This window comes from Symphalangus syndactylus, chromosome 5 (assembly GCF_028878055.3).
Source record: "Symphalangus syndactylus isolate Jambi chromosome 5, NHGRI_mSymSyn1-v2.1_pri, whole genome shotgun sequence".
Lineage (NCBI taxonomy): Eukaryota > Metazoa > Chordata > Mammalia > Primates > Hylobatidae > Symphalangus > Symphalangus syndactylus.
In genome coordinates this window covers 27,665,574-27,687,393 of record NC_072427.2, presented here as the reverse complement: position 1 = coordinate 27,687,393, position 21,820 = coordinate 27,665,574, and the positions used below count along the sequence as shown (strand labels likewise).

The following is a 21,820-nucleotide window of genomic DNA, read 5'->3' as shown; positions in this document are numbered from 1 at the left end:
CTGTATTATAAGAAATGTTAAAGAAAAGTTCTTAGGGCTGAAAAGATGATATCAGATAAAAACTTGGATCTACATAAAGGAAGACAGAGTATCAGAAATGGCAAAAATGTGGGTAAATATGAAACATATTATTTCCTTCTTTAAAATTTTCTCTGAAAGATACTCAGCTGGGCTGGGTGCAGTGGCTCATGCCTGTAATCTTAGTACTTTGGGAGGCCAAGGTGGGCAAATTGCTTAAGCCCAGGAATTTGAGACCAGCCTGGGCAACACAGCAAGACTCTGTCTCTACAAAAAATACAAAAATTCAGCTGTTGTCATCCATTTTACTTCCATAGAGGTTATAAACCCCACAATACATTGTTATTACTCTTGATTTCAACAGTTGAGTATCTTTCCTTCTTTCTTTTTGTTTTTTTAAGGCAGGGTCTAACTCTGTCACCCAGGCCAGAGTGTAGTGTTGCAGTCACGGCTCACTGCAGCCTCACATGCCTGTAGTCCCAGCTACTTGGGAGGCTGAGGTGGGAGGACTGCTTGAGCCCAGGAGGTTGAGGCTGCAGTGAGCCATGATTGCACCACTGCACTCCAGTCTGGGTGACAAAGTGAGACCCTGTCTTAAAAAAAAAAAAAAAGAAAAAAGAAAGAAAGATACTCAACTGTTGAAAGCAAGAGTAATAACAATGTTTGTGGAGTTTATAACCTCTATAGAAGTAAAATGGATGATGACAGCTGAAAGGATGGGAGGGGAAGTGGAAGTATACTGTTGTATGGTTCCACATTTCTTGGGAACTGGTATATTTGAGAGTACACTGTGATAAGTTAAAGATGCACTTTGTAAAATCAGAGCAAACACTGATATAGTAACAAAGGATAGCTAATAAGCCAGTGAAGATCGAATGGAATACCCAAACAAAACAAGATAAAAAATACAAAAAAGTCAGGAAGGAGGAGAAAAGGAACAAAGAATAGATGGGACAAATAAAAAAATACCCAAATGGTGGATTTATACATAATTTCATCAGATTGGATAAAAGGGCAAGACTCAACTATGTGCTGTCTACAAGAAACTCACTTTAAATATAAAGACACAGCTAGGTTAAAATTAAAAGAATACAAAAATATATAATGCAAACAATTATCAGAAACCTGGAATGGCTATATTAATTTGAGGAAAAGTAGTTTTGGAACAAGAATTATTACCAGGGATAAGGAGGAACATTTCTTAATGATAAATGGTTAATTTTTCAAGAAAACATAATAATCTAAACATGTATATGCCTAATAACAGAGCTCCAAAATACATAAAGCAAAACCTAATAGAACTGGAAGGAAAAATAGATGTCTACAATAATAATTGGAGATTTCCACATTCCCTTTCTTAGTATTTGATAGAGCAAGAAGACAGGAAATCAATAGAGATACAGAAGACAACATTAAAATACTACCAACCAACTTGATTTAATTAACATTTACAGAACCTTCTAGCCAACAACTGCAGAGTACACATTCTTTCAAATATGCATGGAACATTCACCAAAATTGATCATTATTCTATCACACCTACTCCGTACAAACAGAGTGTCTCAGGTACCAAAGAGCCCCAGGTAATGAGAGAAAGTTCTTTCTTTGGAGAATTCCAGCCAATGAATTAGAAAATCAACATTTTGCTACCCCTAATAAAATAATTAATTTCAGGCAACATCATCAAGGCATGCTAAAACCATTAGGAGAAAGGTTGATGGGGAATGTCACAGTGGAAGAAGAGAAGGTGGTCGTGACCTGAAGCCCAGCATCACTGAAAGTGGTACCACCTGCCATCATGTGCCTCTTGAGGCGGTGCACTAGGAAGGACATGGTATCACCTATGGGGTGTTTTTGCCAAAAAAGTCCAATCTGAAATCAAGCCTTTAGATCTAACAGGAAATACAGAAGTTAGAGGAACAAGTTAACTGATAGCAAAAGGAAGCAGTCAGACAACCACAGAACATGAGACCTTGTACAAGATGACTCACAGAGTTACTGCAGTGTCTACGGTAGAAGTTCTCACACTTGAATGTGCGTCAGAATCACCAGAGGGCTTGTTAAATGTGAATGCTGGGCCCAAATACACTAAGTTTATGATTCAGTAAGACTGGGGTGAAGCTTGAGAATTTGCATTTCTAAGTTCCCAGATGATGCTAATTTGAGGACCACACTGGTCAATGGTAGGGCTTTGTTCTAAATTAGAAGGCACTTAAGAGACACTACCACATGCTGGGTCTGGTTTAGATCCTGATTCAAATAAACCAATGATGTGATGACATCGTGGGTATAGAGATAGAAAGTAGAATAATGGTTGCCAGGAGGGAATAGGGAGTTGTTTAATGAGTACAACACTTCCGTTTTGTAAGATGAAAAGAGTTCTGGAGATGAATGGCGGTGGAGCTTGTACAACAATCCGAATGCACTTAACACCACTGGACACTTAAAAATGGTTAAGATGGTATGTTTTTATGTTACATGTGTTTTACTACAATAAAAAATTGGAAAAAAGACATATGTATATTAGATGATATGATAGAATTATTTTACTTGTGCTAGATGTGATAAAGTTACAGAGCTTATTTAAGAAAGATTTCATATTTTTTAGAGATGCATATTGAAGTATTCAGATAACGAAGTGACATGATATCAGATATTTTCCTTCAAACATTTCAGCAAAAAGGTGAATTGAGAAGCAAGTGTGATGAAAACACATTGATGATCGGATCTGATGATAGATATATGGGGATTCTCTCTACTTTTTTGTTTGAAGACTTTCATAATACAAATTTGATTTTAGGCCAGGTGTATTAGTCTGTTCTCACACTGCTATAAAGATACTGCCCAAGGCTGGGTAATTTATAAAGAAAAGAGGTTTAATTGATTCACAGTTCTGCATGGCTGGGGAGGCCTCAGAAAACTTACAATCATGGCAGAAGGGGAAGCAGGCACATCTCACATGGTGGCAGGAGAGAGAGCAAGTGTGTGTCAGTGCAGGAAAAACTACCATTTATAAAATCATCAGATCTCGTGAGATCTCACCATTCACTCATCATCATGAGAACAGTATGAGGGAAACAGCCCCCATAACCCAATCACTTCCCACCAGGTCACTCCCTAAATACCTGGGGGTTACAATTCAAGATGAGATTTGGGTGAAGACACAAAGCCTAACCATATTACCAAGCATGGTGTCTCATGCCTGTAATTCCAGCACTTTGGATTGCTTGAGCCCAGAAATTTGAGACCAGCCTGGGCAACATAGTGAGACCCTGTCTCTCTAAAGAAAAAGTACAAAAGTTAGCCAGGAATGGTGCTGCAGACACCTGTAGTCCCAGCTACTCAAGAGGCTGAGGTGGGAAGATTGCTTGAGCCCAGGAGGTCGAAGCTGCAGTGAGCCATGATCATGCTACTGCACTCCAGCCATGGTGACAAAGTGAGACCTTGTCTCAAAAATTTAAACACCAAGATTTCTTTTAAATATTGACCTAGGGTGGTCATTTCCTAACTCTGGGCTTCAGTTTCTTCAACTGCAAAATGGGGATGGGGGGTGGTTGCTGACCCATTCCCAGCCCAGACACTAATGGGGACTGGGGGCCTCCCTCAGCCCCGTCTCACAGTGCCTCTGGCCTCCAAGGGCTGTAAGGAGCTGGCCACAGCTATATATTTCCTTCTTGTCCTCACTGGAGGAGGAGGGGCTCGCGCTGCCTCGGTTGCTGATTTAGGGTATTCAGAACAGGCTCTGGCACTTCGTTAGCTCTCCATAAATGATGCTTTGTGGACAGATGAGGCCCCTTGATTTCTCTCACAAATGGTTCTTACGGCTTCGTCTTAAGAACCTGCAGCACAGAGTCACTCTACTGCCACCTGCCAGGTATGGGACTTTGAGTAAGCCATACTTCACTGCTCTGGCCCTTGGTTTCCTTGCCTGTAAAATGGGTGAGAAGACCCATCTCTCAGGCTGCTGCAATGTCTGCAGGGCGCTCAGTGGAGCCAGTGTGCCATGAACAGCATCTATCCACTGCTGCTGCTGCTGGGCTGTGGTGCTGCTACCCGGGACTCTCCTTTTCCACTCCGGGTCTGTTTCTTCATATGTGAAATGGACAGAGGGTGGGTGTAGGATGGAATGCCTTTCAGTCCTTCCAGGTTCTAAAAGTTCCCTAAGTCTTAGACAGAACCCCTTTCTTTCTTGTCTTACAAGTGAAGACTATGACAATATAATGATTTAAAAGCACTTATATGGTGCTGCCATGGGTTGAATTGTCTGCCCCTCCACAACCTGCCGCAAAGAGAGATGCCAAAGTCCTCATCCCTGGTACCTCGAAGTGTGACCTTATGTGGAAATAGGGTCTTTATGGAGGTAATGAAGTTAAAACAAAGTCATTAGGGTGGGCTCGAATCCAATATTCCTGGTGTCCTTATAGAAATGGGAAATTTGGACACAGAGACAGACACAGAAGGACGACGACGTGAAGACACTGTGAGAACGCCAGCTGAGGATGAAGGCAGAGGCCTGGGTGATGCGTCGACAAGCCAAGGAACACAAAAATGGCCAGCCAACCCCAGAAGGCACCCCGTTCCAGCAGCCTTGGCAAATGAACACAAGCGCCCACCAAGAGCCAGACCCTGGTCTAAGAGTTACCCTCATACCAGCCCTTCCAGGTGACCTCTGCGGCTGTCACCATCCTCCCCAAGGCCACACTGCATTTGAGCTCTGGCAGGTCCAGCCCGAGTGTGTGTGTTCACCCACTTCTCTACACCACCTCTGGGTTTAAACCCTGCTTAGAGGCCTTTGCACATCTAGCCAGGGCAGCTCTGAAGTCTTCCCGAGGCTTCATTTTATTTTGCTGTGAGCCAGAAGTTCTTGGCCTGGGCTGCCCACAGCCTCACCTGAGGCTATTTTCAAGCTCACTCTGATTTGGGGATGCCCTCCAACAGGTTCTGCCTCAAGGGTCTGGGCTGCAGCCTGGGTCTCCCCCAAGGATTCTGGCGCTGCCCTGCTGGGAACCACTGGCCCCGCTTGCTTTTCTCTTTCAGGCTTCAGGAAACTTCTCCACTAGAAATGAGGATAGGCACCTGCTCTGGCTCCTCTGGGGATCCAGATCCCATAGTCTTGGAAGGTTGGAGACCATTTGTCCCACCCTCGGGTACAGATGGAAGCTGTGGCCCAGGTGACATCTCCAGAATCACAGGCAAGCCAACAAGTCAGTCTCTGAGGCCTCCCTTGGGATGCAGGGAGCCCTTGAATGCCTCAAAGGCTGTTGGGTTCAGCTGGGACACAGAGGTGTCCCCAGGCCACCATACCCCAGTATGGTCTATGCGGGGACAGAGCCAATTAGGGGTGGGCCTTTGATCAGGAGGCATCATCAATGCTCCAGAAAAGACCCCGCTGGCTCTAGAGGCACTCTGAGCTCCTGCTCTGCCCAAACTGTGTCTGACTTGGCTCAACCCTCACCCTGTGGCAGCCCTCGCCACCCCCCGTCACCCTGTTCCTCACCTAGACTTGAGTGCTCAAGATGTCAGAGCCCTAAGCCACTCACCTGCACATAACCCTTCCACTGCCAGAAGACCCCGGCCCCCACAGCTCTTGCTCCCCCTTAGGGGAGACCCTGTCCCAAAGAGAAAGCCATAGGAGGCAGTGGCTGGACAGGAGTCCTATCCAAGGCCTTATCACCACTTCTGGGGCATGTCCCTTGAGCCTCCATTTCCTTGCCTGTCAAATGGCTAAGTAGCCGTTGCCCTGCCTTGCTTGCTGTGTGTGCGTTAGAGGGTTGCTGTTGAGGATGAGGACACTCTGGATGGAAGGCGGGAAGGTTCTGTATGAGTTGGAGTGGAGGTGAATGGGGATACCCAGCCTCTGACCCCATGCCCACTGCCTCTTCCCCAAACCTTCAGGATCTTTTCCAGCTGCTTCTGCGTGTCGACCACGATGACATTGGCGCAGCAGTCATAAGCGATGTATTGGCAGGCCTCAGGGGAGCTGGTGGTGTAGATGCCGGTGACGATGCCACTGTAGGAGACCCAGGAAGATTCACCTTAGGGGAGGTGCAGAGGGGCCACCCCCTTCCCCCACCCCCACATCTGTAGCCCCCAGACCCAGAGAGCTCCCACAGCCTGGCAGGAGGGGCTCCCAAGGCACCTGAGCACCTCTGCCCCTGCAGAGAGGGCGCCAGATGCAGGTCTACCAGAAGGCCCCAGGGAGGAGGCAGGATGGTGGGGAGTGGGTGGGGGCTACTAAAAAGAGATAAGGACCCTCCCCTACCCTCTGCCCACTGCCAACACACTGGAGACCCCGTCCCTGCCCCCGTCACTCACCCTGCAAATACTGTGCCCACTGCTGAGAAGAACCACTCTGGGGAGTTGAAGCCGAGGATGGCCACACTGTGGGCCTGCTTCAGGCCGAGCTCCAGGCCAAAGGCAGACAGGCCAGGTCAGCCAGGCAGGGACTGGGACCCTCATGCCCCTCTCAGAGCCCCCACCCAGACTGCAGGGGACCTGCAGGCTCCACCCTCCCAGGGTCCCCTCAGTCAGAGAATCCCCTTGGAGGAGAAGGGGTTGGTCACTCAACAGCCCTTACTGTCCCTCCCAGGGCCTTCCCAGGAAGTCTGTCAGGCCCCTCAGCCCAGCACACTGGGCTTCCAGCGCCCCTGAATGTGATCACAAATTAAAAGTGAGTAACAAGTGCTTGGCACATGGTAGGGGCTCAGCAAATAAAAGCTCAGTACGGGGCCCACCATGGAGTGTCACCTCCATGCACAGTGACAGCTTTTACAGTTATTGTTCTAAGAGCCTTGCCCAGTGGGCAGTTGGAGAGGAGGCCTGTGAGGCCCAGAGCTGGCAGGCACATCTGGGGAGGGGCAAGGCCTTGCCATGAGGGGCCCCCTTACCTTCAGGAAGCCCTTGGCGGCTCTGCGGGCGAGCAGGTAGTATTGGGAGTAGGAGATGTGCTCCCACTTGTCCTGGCGCTTGAAGCCCAAAGCGCTGAGGTCCCCGTACTTGTCCAGGGCCTCGTAGAACATCCGATGCACAGTGTAGGGAAGCTGTGGGCAGCTGGGGTCTATGCGCAGGCGCACCCGCCCATCGGCCCGAGTCGTCCACAGCGCCTCCTCTGTGGGGTGGGGAGACCACAGCTTGGATCATGCCAGCCTGAGGTTGTCCTCAGGGGACACTTGTCCTGCCCTGGGCGGAGCTCGCAGCCCTTCTGGTGCTGACAATGCCTTGGGTACTGGGCCTTGAGGCTGGCAGGCCAGGGTAGGCTGGGGTAAGCTGGGAGACCACCTAGAGGAGGAGGTCTGACTCAGCCTTGAAGGAAGAGCAAAGTTTAGGGATGCCGCAAGGAAGAGGAGAGGAAATAACTGGAGGACAGATGGAAGTCCTAGACACACTGTTCCTTCTTTTATCCCAGTTGGAATTTGCCTCCCAAGGTTGGGCAGTGGAACTGTCAGATCTCCAGGTGCCTTCAGGGTGTCTGTCTTTCCCTACCCTCCTGTGAATGGGTTGGGGACAGATCCAACTAGACAGAAGGTCAAAGCACCAAAGAGAACGACCCTCCCGAGGGTCTGGAGGAGACTGGAAACCATCAGCCCTGCTCTCCAGCCTGAAGTCTCCCAGTCTCGGGAAATAACAACAATCTTTGCTCATTCTCCCCCTGCAAATGAAGTGTCTCATTTAGTCTTCACAGCATTGGTTTGGAGAGCTCCATTGCACAGATGGGGCAGCTGCAGCTCAAAGAGTTTCAGTCATTTATCGAAGATCACACATCAAGGAAGTGCAGGGGGGGTCAGGATTTGAACTCAGCTGTACCTGATTCCACAGCTCACACTTAGGACACTGTCTGGGGTGCCACCCAGCCTTTAAGAGTCAGAGGCTTACTCTGTGTGTGGTGGGTGGGAACAGAGGTTTTCCACCTAGTATGCAAGACTTGGACAAGCCACCGAACCACTGAGTCAGTTTCAGGGGGAAGATGAGGACTCAGTTCTCAGGGTGGACATGAGGATCAAGAGAAAGGGTGTATATGAAGAAGCTCTGACCTATGGCTGGTGCTCCATAAATGCACATTTTCCTTCTTCCTCTTTTTTCCAAATTTGCAGAGGAAGCTCCGATGGGTGGTCTGGACCCTTTGGTCCCCTGAGACCTCCTTTCCTTGGGGCAAGGGTGGTGGTTCCACCATGATGGTGAGAAGAGATGAGGGCTGGCCAGGACAGGTGGGGCTGACCTGCCACCTGCTGGCCAGACCCACCTCACCTATTGTCCTGTCACCGGTCCTTCCCTGAGGCAGACAAATGAACTAGATGAGCTTGTTCCTCCTCTTTGACACTCTTAGGTTGCATGCAGACTCTGAGGTTGGCAGAAAGAGGTAAAGATCTGGGGGCTGGGACAGGAGAGCCCATTCCTCCTCCTGGGGAGGGCCGGAAGTGGGGATGACAAGGACATATCCAGACCCAAACCGGATACATGGCAGCCTGCAGGAAATGCAGGCGGGGCAGGGGAGGGTGCCAGAGAGAAGATCCTATGTATGGCAGAGGCCAAGACCTTCTGGGATGGATGCCCCTGTCACTGGCCATGAGGGAGCCCTGAGCCCTCAGGGAGTGGCGTGAGTCAAGGCCACTAAGCCCCGTCCAATCACTCCTCAGACCTCTCCAAGCCTTGCCCCATATCCTGGGATGCTAGCCTGGCCCGCTGATCTGCCTCTTCAGAGCCTCTAACTGTTGCATTTTGCTAAAGTCCATGCCCAGACCAGAAAGTCAGGTACACCTGGGTTCAAAAACCTCAATTCTGCCTCTGCGTGCTGTTTGACCTAACAAACCATTCTCTCAGCTGCATCTTCATCTCCTGCAAATGTGAGGGGTTGACGAGGACATGGGGACACAGAAGCCCTCATACAGTGCTGGTGGGAATGAGACGGTACAGTCATGTGGGAAAACAGGTTAGCAGTTTCTTAAAGAGTTAAACATAAAACTACAGTACGACCCAGCAACCCCACTCTTAGGTATCTACCCAAGAGAAATAAAAACACATGTCCCCACGAAGACTTACACACAAATGTTCTTCACAGCATTGTTTATGAGTCAAAAAATTGAAACAACCCAAATGTCCACTGACTGGTAAATGAAAAACAAAATGTGGTCAGAGAGTAGAACGCTATTCAGCTCTGAAAAGGAACAAAGTGGCCCGGCGCAGTGGCTCACACCTGTAAACACGAGAGGAGACTGAGGCGGGGGATCACTTGAGCCCAGGAGTTCAAGACCAGCCTGGGCAACATAGTGAGACCCCATCTCTAAAAAAAAAAAAAAAAAAAAAAAAAATTAGCAGGGCGTGATGTTGTGTGCCTGTATTCCCAGCTACTTGGGAGGCTGAGGTGGGAGGATTGTTTGAGTATGGGAGGTCAAGGCTACAGTGAGCCATGATCGCACCACTGCACTCCAGCCTGGACAACAGAGTGAGACCCAGCCTCAAAAAAAAAAAATTAAATGAAATTAAATAATAAATTAAAAATATATAAAAAGGAATAAAGTATTGATAGAGGCTACAACATAGATGAAACTCAAAAACATGTTCAGTGAAAGAAGCCAGGTGCCAAAAAGGAAAGGCAGAAAAGATAGAAAGCAGATTAGTGGTTGCCCCAGGCTGGAGGTGGGAGTGGGGAGTGACCATGGAATAGGCACAAGAGATCTTTTTGGGGTGATGGAAATGTCCCAACATTGGATTGTGGGGATGTTTTGCAGCTATGTAAATTTGCTAAAAATAATCAAATTGTGCACTTAAAATGGGTAAATTTCATGGCATATAAATTATAGCTCAATAAAGCTACTTAAGAAAAACAGAGAGAGGGCCCGCATGGTGGCTCATGCCTGTAATCCTAGCACTTTGGGAGGCCAAAGTGGGCGGATCACTTGAGGCTACAAGTTAAAGACCAGCTGAGCAACATGGTGAAACCCTGTCTCTACTAAAAGTACAAAAATTTGCTGGTCGTGGTGATGCACATCTGTAATCCCAGCTACTTGGGAAGCTGAGGCATGAGAATTGCTTGAACCTGGGAGGTGGAGGTTGCAGTGAGCTGAGATCGCACCACTGCCCTCCAGCCTGGGCGATAGAGTAAAACTCTGTCTTAAAAAAAAAAAAAAAAAAAAAAAGAGAATGTTGACCCCCCCGCAAAGTGGTGCAAGAATCCTGTGCAATGGCCCTCAGAGCATGCCCAGGGCCTGGCATCCAGTTGCCTCTCAGTGGTTATTAGTTCTCTTCCCTCCCCTGGCACAGATTCCTCCTACGCCTGGACTACAGAAAAGGTGACTTTCTCCCATGGGCACCTCTAGAAGCTCACGCTCCTCTGTATTCACCTGTTCACCCAGGTTGCCAAGAAGAGCAGAGGCGAGTCTTGGGATCTCCAAGCCAAACGTTTTAACTTGAGCATTTATAATCTCTCTTTTTTCTTTCTTTCCTCTTTTTTTTTTTTTTTTTGTTGTTGACATGGAGTCTCACTCACTATATTGCCAGGCTGGAGTGCAGTGGTGCGATCTCGGCTCCTTGCAACCTCCACCTCCTGGGTCCAAGCAATTCTCCTGTCTCAGCCTCCCGAGTAGCTGGGACTACAGGCATGTACCACCATGCCTGGCTAATTTTTTTGTATTTTTTGGTGGAGACAGGGTTTCACTGTGTTGGCCAGGCTGGTCTCGAACTCCTGGCCTCAAGTGATTGACCCGCCTTAGCCTCCCAAAGTGCTGGGATTACAAACGTGAGCCACGGTGCCCAGCCACTATAATCTCTTTTTTTGTTTTTGAGACAAAGTGTCACTCTGTCGCCCAGGCTGGAATACAGTGGCAGGATCTTGGCTCGCTACAACCTCTGCCTCCTAGGTTCAAGTGATTCTCCTGCCTCAGCCTCCCAAGTAGCTGGGATTACAGGTGCCCGCCACCATGCCTGGGTAATTTTTGTATTTTTTAGTAGAGATGGGGTTTTGCCGTGTTGGCCAGGCTGGTCTTGAACTCCTGACCTCAGGTGATCTGCCTGCCTCGGCCTCCCAAAGTGCTGGGATTACAGGCATGAGCCACCGTGCCTGGCCTATAATCTCTTTTTAATGACAAAAATATGCATACTTGTTTCAAGAAATACGAAACAATTCAGCAGTCTATGACAGAAAAAGTGATAGGCCCTCTTTCTACAAATATTCATACAAGGACTTAGGTTTTATTTTGTTGTTGCAATTGCTTTTTATGAAAAATAAGGTGGCAGGGAAGACAGATCATCTTATTAATGTATTAATCACAGGTAGCAAACCCAAAATGCTCATGGGACCAGGCGGGTAGTGTATCAGCATCATAGTAAATAATGTATAGTAATACATAATAAATGAATGAAGTGGCCCAGGATTTGCAAATGAAACCAGAGGCAGTCTTCTTTTCCACGAAGAAATGAGCTCCCTCTCATTTTCCTTTAGACACATGGCCCTTGGAGTCCACCTTTTGTTTCTCTGCTTTTGATAGAGACGTGGAACAGCGCAATACTTTTCTTTTTTCTTTTGTTTTCTTTTCTTTCTTTCTCCTTCCTTCCTTCCTTCCTTTCTTCCTTCCTTCTTTCTTTTTTTGAGACAGGGTCTCACTCTGTCACCCAGGGCTCAAAAGATCCTCCAATCTCAGCCTCCTGAGCACAGCACTAAGCCCAGCTAATTTTTTTGTATTTTTGGTAGAGACAGGTGGGTGGGGGGTGGTTAGCCATGTTGCCCAGGCTGGTATCGAACTCCTGAGTTCAAACGATCCTCCAGTCTTGGCCTCCCAAAGTGCTAGGATTACAGGCATGAGCCACTGTGCCTGGCCATATTTTTCTATTATACAAAAAACTACAGGCCAAGTGCAGTGGCTCACGCTTGTAATCATAGCAATTTGGGAGGCCAAGGCAGGACTGCTTGAGGCCAAAAGTTCCAGACAGCCTGAACAATAGACAGAGACCTTGTCTCTACAAAAAGTAGATCTTATCTCTACAAAAATTTAGCCAGGTGTGTGAAGTATGTAAAGTAACGCATATGCTAATTAGATCGATTTGGCCATTCCACAAAGTAACTGGGACCATAGGTGCATGCCACCATTCCCAGCTTGATTTTTTTTTTTTTTTTTTTTTTAGTAGAGACAAGGTCTTGCTATGTTGCCCAGGCTGGTCTTGAACTCCTGGTCTCAAGCAATCCTCCTACCTTGGCCTCCCAAAGTGCTGGGATTACAGGTGTGAGCCACTGAGTCCAGCCAAATATATGTTTTAAATCATATGAATCAAATCAAACCTAGCCATTAGCCAAATCATCCATATTTAACGTTGCTGATATTAACATGCCTGCCTCACCGTGTGCATGCTGTGTGGCTGCGTTGTACTCCATGGTTGGGCCCTATCATAATTTACTCTGCCACTCTCCACTGAAGGACGCTCAAGTGATACCCAGCCTCTAGCCCTCCTTCTAGGTTTAGATTATTAGAAGGAGGTTTACCGGATCAAGAGAAAAGAGTGTTTAAAATCTTGATGGACATTTTGGACAGAATTCTTCACCTAATTTCTCCTCTCCCATCAGCTACATGGTTCTGTCTTTTTCCTGTTTCCTCTTCCATGGAGCCTGTGCTTTTGTGTCAGGTCATCTCACATCCTTCTTGGAAGGAGGGAATGAGGCATGGGAAGGGAAGGAAGGTTCGTAGGTCTGCAAGGTCAGTCTCCTATTAGCCCAGCTGTTTCATGACAGGGACAAGAGCCCTGGCCCTGGAGGACCCCTTGTCACCCTTGGGAAGGGTGACAAGGCCTCCTGGCCAGCTGCAAGACCCAGCCCTTTCTCTGCACAAGCTCAGCTGAGCCAGCAGGACCTGTCTGAGCCCCTAGACCAGCTGGAAGAGGAGATCCTGGTGGGAAGGAGGCTGCCCCTTCCCTCGCTGAGGCCCCGGTCATCTCTTGCTTACTGCTTACTGAGCCCCTGCCATGCGCCATGCCATTCTTTGCCCATCACCACTGTCACCTCCCAGCTAAAGAGTTGAGTGGCAGAGCTGGCATCCAAACCCCCACAGTTCCATACCCAAGTCTGCTCTGTTCCCATGGGGTGCTGCCTCTTACGGTGAACTTCAAGGAAGACCCTGGCACCACATCTCTCATCTCCTCTGGGAAAGGACTATCATGCCTCCTGCCAAGTCCTATGCCAGGTTCAGGTTGGGTGACCTTGGGCAGCCATGACCTCCAGCCACCGGCCTTTTCCCACATTCCTGAGGCTCCCGGAGTGACCTTGCTAAACCCAGGTCTGACCTGCTCAAAAGTCCCCGATAGCTCTCATTGACCACAGGGAGGCGTGTATACCAGGGCTTCTAAGGCAGGCCCTCCCCAAGGGGCTCGCTTACCTTTCCCAGCCTCAACACAACCTTTCCTTACAGCCGACCTGAACTGCTCTCAGTTCCCTTTGGTTCCCCGCCTCTGTGCCTTTGCCTGTGCTGTGACTCTGCCTGCAATGCCCTTCCCTCCATCACATATCCACACTTTACCCCCTTCCCTCCATCACATATCCACATTTTACCCCCTTCCCTCCATCACATATCCACACTTTACCCCCTTCCCTCCATCACATATCCACACTTTACCCCCTTCCCTCCATCACATATCCACACTTTACCCCCTTCCCTCCATCACATATCCACACTTTACCCCCTTCCCTCCATCACATATCCACACTTTACCCCCTTCCCTCCATCACATATCCACACTTTACCCCCTTCCCTCCATCACATATCCACACTTTACCGCTCTTCAAGGACCACATGTTGCCTCCTCACTAAAGACTCCCATCCTTGAGCCTAATGGAGGATGGGGTCATGGTCAGGGCTGCCTCTCCCACCAGCCTGGAGCTCTGGAAGTCAGATTGCCTCCTCTCTGGGTCCTGGCTACCAGCGGCAACCCGGCCTCGAGCAGAGGCCAGGGGCCTCTTCTTTGGGGGAGAATGAGCTGACCTCTGCCCCATCCTAGTCCTAGGAGGGCTGGAGACCCAGTGACTGTGTGTCTAGAGGACTCAGGCCTTCATCTCTCCCCCACCTCACCCTTGCCCCCCAGGGTGGCCAATGAGGACACAGGGCACATTGTGCTTAAGCACAGAGACAGGCTCACAGAGCAGGTATCTACCCAAGCGGGACACGCCAGCCTGCTTTCCCATCCTGCACCCCTGAGAGACCTAGGTAGGGCCTGCCCTGCTCAGTGTCCTTCTGACCTGGGCCCACCACAGTTCAGTGGCCTCAGCCTTGGGTGCCAGCTGCCAAGCTCACTCCTGCCCTTGAGAGCTGAAAGAAGGGAAGACAGATGCATCTTCTAGCCTGGGGTGTGCAATCCTCCCCGTTATTCTCATGTCCATGTGTTCCCACCTGTGGGCTCTGCTCACAGTGTGTCCTCTGCCCACACTGTGTCCTCTGCCAATCTCCCTCTCTATAGAAGAAGTCTCTGGACAATGAGTTAGAAGGGCTGGGCCTGGGTTTTAGCTACTGGCAAGGTGTGCCAAATGCAAGGCAGAACAGTCAGAAGGGGTTGCCCACAGCTGTTGAGCCTTGGACATTGGCCCTGCGACCCCGACCACATGCCTAAGACTGGAGCTGCAAGCCCTGGCCAAAGGCACATGAGGTTGCTGCGCAGGAGCACTGCTTAGTGGGAGTGCTCCCTGTAGGTGGTGACAGATAATTAGAGGCTCTCTCTTGCAGAGTTTGGGAGCGACTTGCAGAGATCAGGATGGCCAAGCTGAGATAATGGGGTGGTGGAAGTCACAGCATAGTGAGTGGAGTGCACAGAAGCAGGTGGTGGCAGCAAGGCAGGGAGAAACTGAGTTGCAGCAATGCTGGTTGTCACCTGAGCAGGGAGCCAGGAAGGTCCATTCTTCCCATTCCCTGCTAGCCTTTTTCTTTCTTCTTTTATGTTCTTTCCTATTATTATTATTATTAATATTTGAGACAGAGTCTTGCTCTGTCGCTAGGCTGGAGTGCCGTGGCACTATCTCGGCTGACTGCAACCCCTGCCTCCTGGGTTCAAGCGATTCCCCTGCCTCAGCCTCCCAAGTAGCTGGGACTACAGGTGCGTGCCACCACGCCCAGCTAATTTTTTGTATTTTAGTAGAGACGGAGTATCACCATGTTGGCCAGGCTGGTCTCGATCTCCTGACCTCATGATCTGCCCACCTCGGCCTCCCAAAGTGGTGGGATTACAGGCGTGAGCCACCACTCCCAGCCTCCTCCTAGCCTCTTTCTAAGCTTCTTTTCTTCCCTGCCTTTCCTCACAATAACCCACATCTCCTGAAGCCATCTGAATTCATCTCCTAACCTCCCTCTCTCCCTAGGTTTCTCCTAAAAGGAAAGAACTTGAAGCAGCAAAGGTACAATCAGGCAAACAGACAATATCCACTGTCTGGAAGGTGCAGTGCAGTGCAGAACACGAACTGGTATAGCTTTCTTGGGGGCAACTGGCAATATATATCCAAAGGCTTGAAACAGAAACATCCTTGCACTTAGCAATCATACTTCCTGGAAGTTACTCAAGGGAAGCAATCAGAGACATGTACAGCGAGACTGTGGAGATGGATATCTGTACAGCTCCGTGCCTATTAGCAAAGCCATTGGAAACAACCCGAATGTCCAACAGGGGACTGGTCTCCTATTCAGTTCATTATGGTAGAGCCATATCATGGATTCCCATGCAGCCATTAAAATAAAGTACAAAAAAATATTTAATGACATACGGAAATGTTCACAGGATAACATCAAATGAAAAGGGGACCAAAGAAAGGGCATACAGAAATGCATAGACCACACTGAAAAGATCTGTATCAACGTATTATTATTAAAAGGCTTAGCACATTGTGGGTATTCAAGACATCTCTCTCTCCCCTTTGTACCTAGACTCTGAGCTTCTGATGCAAGCATTGACCTTGCAATAAGTGTTTGCTGAAAGAATAAATCAAATTAAGCATATGATGCCTCTAGCTGCATCAGGAATATAGGCAGAGACCTCAGCCAGATGGGTGATCTTGGGAAGTTGGGGCAGGGAGTTCCCACACACAGCATATCAGAGGTAGATGGCCCTTTCACAGATGAGAAAACTGAATCCCAGAGAGACAGGGATGGCCAAGGTCACTGCAAAGTTACAGGCAGAGTTGGGACTAGACCTCAGTTGGTCCTGGCAGCTGCCTTGTGTCAGTAGTTCAGTGAATGGAAGCTTGGGAGTCCAAAGTCTACTCTCCCCTGGATGGTTTCGGGGTGAAGGACAGTGTGCCCAGTCCCCTGACTCTGCCACATGCTGGGCAGCTCAGAACCAAGCATGAAGGAGGGATGTGAGTGGGCCCAGGTCTGCTGTGGCACCTCTCAGCCTGCCTCTCTGCGGGTGGTTTCCTGTGGGTAGGAGAGACTTAGGAAATCAGGATGACTGCCAGTCCTTAAAGTAGTCCTCATCTCCCCTTTGTGCCCCATCAACAGGGGCACAACCATCAGCTCTGTGCCATGCCCAAACTAAGATCACTGCTGTAGTAACAGCCAAGAACGGGGCCAGGACACAGTCAAAGTCTCTCTTGCCCAGCAAGGCACCCAGATCTCAACAGGAGCTGACTCCAAAAGGCAACCAATGACTAGATCTAGAGCGCAGTGGAGAACCCAGAAAGCTCGCTGCCTGCTGCCAATGCAGCGCCACCAGTGCACTGCCCGCCCACCAAGTGCCAAGTCAGCTGAGAGCTGGGGATGGGCTTTCCCAGGCAAGGCTGGCACTCTCTGCTGCCTCCCTCTCCCTCTCCCGCTTCCTCCCTGTGCCACTTGTCTTGGCCTGACCCTGGCTTGTATCTTATCAATCCACCCTTTATGCTGAGAGCCACTGGGCAGGCAGTGAGCTGTGTTCTCTGGGGTTCTGGAATAAAGGCATCTAAAGAGCAAAGGCAGTCACTCAACTAGCCGGGAAGGAAAACGACACAAGAGCAGAGAGCAGGAGGCTGGGGCTGTTTTCTGTGGTCTATGGGAAAGGCTGCAGGAAAGTAGCTTATTGTGAAGATGGAGGAATAACTGGTGCTGAGGAAGAGGTGGGTCTCAGGTCTAGGACAGATCTCTCTCCGAGAACGGTCCTGCAGGGCACCGACCCCAAAGGCCCTCCTCCAAAGGCCAGGCAGGGACCAGCCCCAGGAGGGCCCCTCTCTCCAACACAGGACCCTGTGCTGAGGGCCAGCCCAATGCAAGGCACTCTCAGGGATACAGAAGAGGAAGAGGCCACATTGGCCCCAGAACATGAAGAGAAATAAGGACAAGACCTAGCACAGAAGGGTCTGTCAGCTGTTTGGTAGTTCCTCTGTGTCCAAGGGGAGAGGGCCCCTGCAGCTGCCACTCCCAGCCTTGTCGATGGCGACTGAAGAGCTCTGAGTTCTGGCCACCACAGCAGAATGACCCTGGGCCTCAGTTTCCCCATCTCAACTACAATTGGGGTAGACAAGACGTTCTCTATGCGTTCCTCCATAGTCATTGTTTTCGCTTTTTAACCCTGCCTCTAGGATTCCACCTGTCCAGGCCTGGACCACCGGGGTCAGGGACCTGAGATGGGCTTTACCTGCCCCTGTAAAAGTGAGCGTGCTCAGGAGATGTGCAGGAGACCTCAGGCTGCGTCTCCATCCGCTGGAGAGAAGCCAGGTCTGAGCAAGAACCTGGGCATCCCAGCCAGAAGCCCTGGGCTGGCCTGCCCCGGACCTGCCCCACATGGCAGGGTCCTAGGAGGGGACACCCAGGCAGTGTCTGAGGCTGTCCAGGCAGGGGCTGGGTGGGTGCCTTGACCCCTGTGGAAAATGTTTCTCTGAGGACCCCCAGAGGTTCCACTCATTTTGGCTGGCAGGGCCGGGATTACCTGTTTCCATAGCACGGAGAAGGAATCACTGGCACTCATTTCCTCTGACCCTTGGAAAGCCTTTCCTGGCGACCCCCATCAGAGGCTGCGGGGACAGGCAGGTCCTCTTGCCTTCCACTATCCCAATGGCCTCCTCCTGCTACCCGGCCTCAAACTGTGAGCTTCTTGAGGACAAGCATTGTATCAGGCCTCTTTCTGGCTCCCTAGCTCATAGCTCCAGCCTGAAACACCACCCCTTGCAACATTTGGGAAGGGTGGGAGTGACGAACTGAGGGAGGCCCAGCAAATCCCTTGACCCACAAAGGGCTTCACTGGACTGGAGACAAGTGGGGCTGAGCACCTAGCTTCCCAACTGCAAAAGCTCCTTTAGTGGGTGTGGGAGTTTCCTAGGGAGAAAGCGAGTGGGGAGCCAGCCCTGGCCAGCACCTCCAGCAGTTTCATCCCCAGCAGCTGCTCACCCCGGGTGCCCTCCCCTCTTTGTGGTCTCAATGCTGCCCTTCTCCAGCTGGGCTTCATGCTCTATCTAGAAAGGCCTAGAAAGTAAAAAGTAATGTGTCTCCAGGGCCCAGCACAAGGCTGCCTTTGTGTGAAGGTCAGATTCCAGTGTCTCTGTGGCCTGACTTCATGCAGCTGCTCCCTGGGAGTACAGCCATCTGGGCAGCTCAGAACTCAGCCTGGGGACCAGAGCTCAGGACCTCAAACTTTTTGGGAACTCAAAGAGATCTGGGAGCCTCCGAGGGCTCCAGAGTGAACACTGATTCCTATGTACAAGACTCCAAGAGCTCCCCAGAGGGGCTGCCAGGGTCTGCAGTTAGATGGAAGGGAGGCAGGGGCTGGCCAGACTTGGGGGGGCCAGACCTGGAAGACCAGACTGCATGATGCTATCTAGGTCCCAAAGAGGCAGTGTGGCCAGTTAAGAGTTCCAACTTTTACCAGCTGTGTGACTCTGAGAAAATCACTAACCCTGTCTGAGCTCCATTTCCTTTACCAAATGGGAATGATACATTTGCTTTCCCTGCTGCTGATACGAAGATAAAAGGAAAGAATACAAGAAAGTCCCTTAGCACAGGGCTTGGCTTTTCTTAGTCAGGGCACAATTGCGTGGGGAAGGAGGACTTTCAGCTCTCCTAATCCCATGAATCCCTCCTCCCCAGCAGTCTTTGATAGGGATAGTTGCCTTTTCTCAATCTCATCAAAAGTGCTTTGTGAAAGCGCAGCCTCAAGACCCCTCCCAATCTGTGCCAGCCCCAATCCCCTTTCTTGTACAGAGACTAGAACCCAGGGCTCCTAAGCTTCTAGGGAGTCCACGAGAAAGAGTCCAAGCTCCGCTCCAGGCCTGGCACGCGGTGAACACTCCGTCCATGAGAATCTGCAACTCACCCACGCTGTAGCGCAGAGGCTCCCCCTCCAGCCCCAAAGACACCAGGGCTGCAGGAGAGGGTGCTGGGCAGAGCACGGCCCGCGAGCCAGGTCTGTGGGAGCCCATGACGCCTGCTCAGCACTGCCCTGGCAGCACTTGGGGTTCCTCGGTGGCCTCCGCTCTGGGCGTCTGCTGACAACCATGGTGCCTCCTCAGCCCCTCCCAAACTGCCCCTTTCTCCTTGTCACCAGCCCTGGAAGCTGAACTCCCAAGGGCAGAGCACTCAGTCCAGACCTCTAGGCCTAGAGGGAGCTTGAGGTTCTGAGGACAGCTGGAGGTCCTTCTAATGCAGGAGGCCCACCTTCTCCCCACAACTCCCAGAGAGCAGCCCTCCTTCCTCAGCCTGTCCCTGCCCTTTACAGAGGACCTGTCTGCCCTCAAACTGGGGGTTCTTTGAGGGCAGGAAAGAAGATTGTCCATCTCAGTCTCCCTCACAGCCCAGCACACAGGGTGGAGGATCCTGGGGCACGCCCACCTTGGCCGTCCCTGCCAGCTTCCCAAAGTCCTGATACACTAGATTGTGATGGCCTTGTCACCTCCCTTGCAGTTGCCCACCCAGGCCCTGCCTCGCCATTAAACTCAGGGCCTTCTCCCTGTCCCCCATCTGGCCCCTGGCTGCTCAGATGCCTCTACTCCAGCCCTGTCTGAAGGGACCCTCTCTGGGACTCCCTCCCCTGCTTGTTTAAAATCTGCCCATGCTGCGTGTCTGCTGCTGCAGGGTTGCCAGACGACAGCCATTCAGATGAAGCCATTGAGGCCCACAGGGCTGGGGATTACATGTTTCTCCCTCGGGATGCCAGGTGCTTTTCTGGGGCTCCCAGGGACATGGAGCCTCCCCCACACTGGCTCCCTCCCTGCCCCTCGAATTGCAGGAATGCCTGTGCCATCACTCATACTCAGGACTTGCCGAGCTCCAGGGTTTTTCTGTGGCCCAGGCCCCTGGTGCCAACACCTGCTCTTTGGGCACCCCAGAGAAGGGATTATAAAGTCTGGGGTGTCTGAGCCTAAGCGAGTTGGTAGGACCTGACCCAGGTGGCTCAGCAAGTCAGCGAGATGCCTTGGAATCCTGGGAGGATGAACGTGGGAGGCTCCCGGGACCCAGCTGGCCCTGTTCCTGGCCTCTCTCCAGTATTTTTCAAACCATTCTCAGAAACCAGTTGGTCCTCTTCTTGGCCCAGTCCCTTCTCCTTTATCTCTGAGGCGAGGGCAGGGGGCATGAGAGGAAACACCCACCCCCACAGCTCAGGCCAGATCCCTGCCAAAGCCACCCAAGACCCTCGGCCTGCGAGAGGGGCAGCTGGTCCGGCAGCAGTGACCCTCTGTGCTGGGTACCTATTGTTTTCTTTTTGTTTTTAAATTTCTGTTGTTGCTACAATGTTGTTGTGCAGCCAATAAAAGTGCACAAAAGCTGTATTATTATTATTGTTATTATCATTTTGGTGACTCTTCAGAGTCAGAGTAAACAACTCTGCCTTCCTTAAGGCACAATTATTTCATGGTGGAGATCAAGAAAATAACATGTAATGTTTCAAGCCTCCAAAACAAACCTTTCTAGCCTGCACCCGTCTGCCTGCCCCTTGCCCCAGTTAACCAGGCCGAAAATCCCAAGGCATTGCTTATCTGGGCTTTCTCCTGTCCCTCAGCAACCCTGTGCTGGAGATCCAAGTTCCCAAGGCCTGGCCCCAGATGATGTCCTACCTGTCTATCTCTGGCCTCTCCCCAACTTTCTTGAAGAAGAAATCTCCCCATCCCCCATTCCTTTCCATCACGCCTGGCCCTGACGGCAGCCATGAAGGAAGGGGCTTGGTGGGGTCCCTGGGAGCATGGAGACCAGCAAGATCCCCAGCTCCTCCTTCCCGCAGTTCTGTGTGGTGGTCTCCCACACCACCCACCCCTCCAGCACACCCGGCACAGTGCAGTTTCCCGCCCTGCCCCACCCCGCAACCCCCAGCTGGCTTACCTGGAGCATCCCACTGGGCATTATTCACCTTCTCTGGCACTGAGAGCTCGAGAGCATGGTTCAGGGACTCTTTGGAGAGTGGCTGCCTGTCAGTCAGTGAGCTGGGGTGGTGAGGGGACCAGGAAAAACATTCATTAGAACGTGGGGGACTGGCCTGGGCTCAGGAACTCCGGCCTGGCACACATCTCAGCACCCCCAGGGGGACACTGTCTCCTGCAAATGCTGGGGCCGTCCACAGAGGAGACCCCAGTGGGAGTCAGGGGACAAGACCTCAGTGGTTGTAGGGGCTGACCCTGCCCCCACCCAGCCTCCCTGCAGGCTCTGAGGGCTCGGGAGAAAGGGAATTCAAGGCCTTCTCTGCTCTACTTCGTGGTGTGACTCTGGGCAAGTTCATGCCTCTCTCAGGGTCTCAGCGTCCCCACCTGGATGAGGACGGAGCCGAGGTCGGCACTGGAGGATTCTGAACACCACTCCTGGAGAGGGCAGACTTTTGGGGCGGGGCTTCCCCCACCTGTCACTCCCTGCACCTACCAGTCCCCAGCCACGCCCAGAAACTCTGAGTGGAGCTG

General features: G+C 50.9%; 1 protein-coding gene across 4 annotated transcripts in view; it reads right to left on the bottom strand.

Annotated features, from left to right (window-relative positions):
• The window catches only part of ACSBG1 (acyl-CoA synthetase bubblegum family member 1), a 61,622-nt gene that overhangs the window by 15,395 nt on the left and 24,407 nt on the right, over nt 1–21,820 (bottom strand). For 2 of the 4 annotated variants that reach the window (XM_055277582.2, XM_055277585.2), the window contains exons 2-5: nt 21,252–21,352; nt 6,906–7,126; nt 6,334–6,422; nt 5,908–6,028 (exon numbers count right to left, since the gene is read on the bottom strand). In XM_055277582.2, the coding sequence (XP_055133557.1) occupies nt 5,908–6,028; nt 6,334–6,422; nt 6,906–7,126; nt 21,252–21,352 (532 nt within the window). The remainder of the gene's footprint in view (nt 1–5,907; nt 6,029–6,333; nt 6,423–6,905; nt 7,127–21,251; nt 21,353–21,820) is intronic. The other 2 variants (XM_055277583.2, XM_055277584.2) reach the window with 2 other exon arrangements.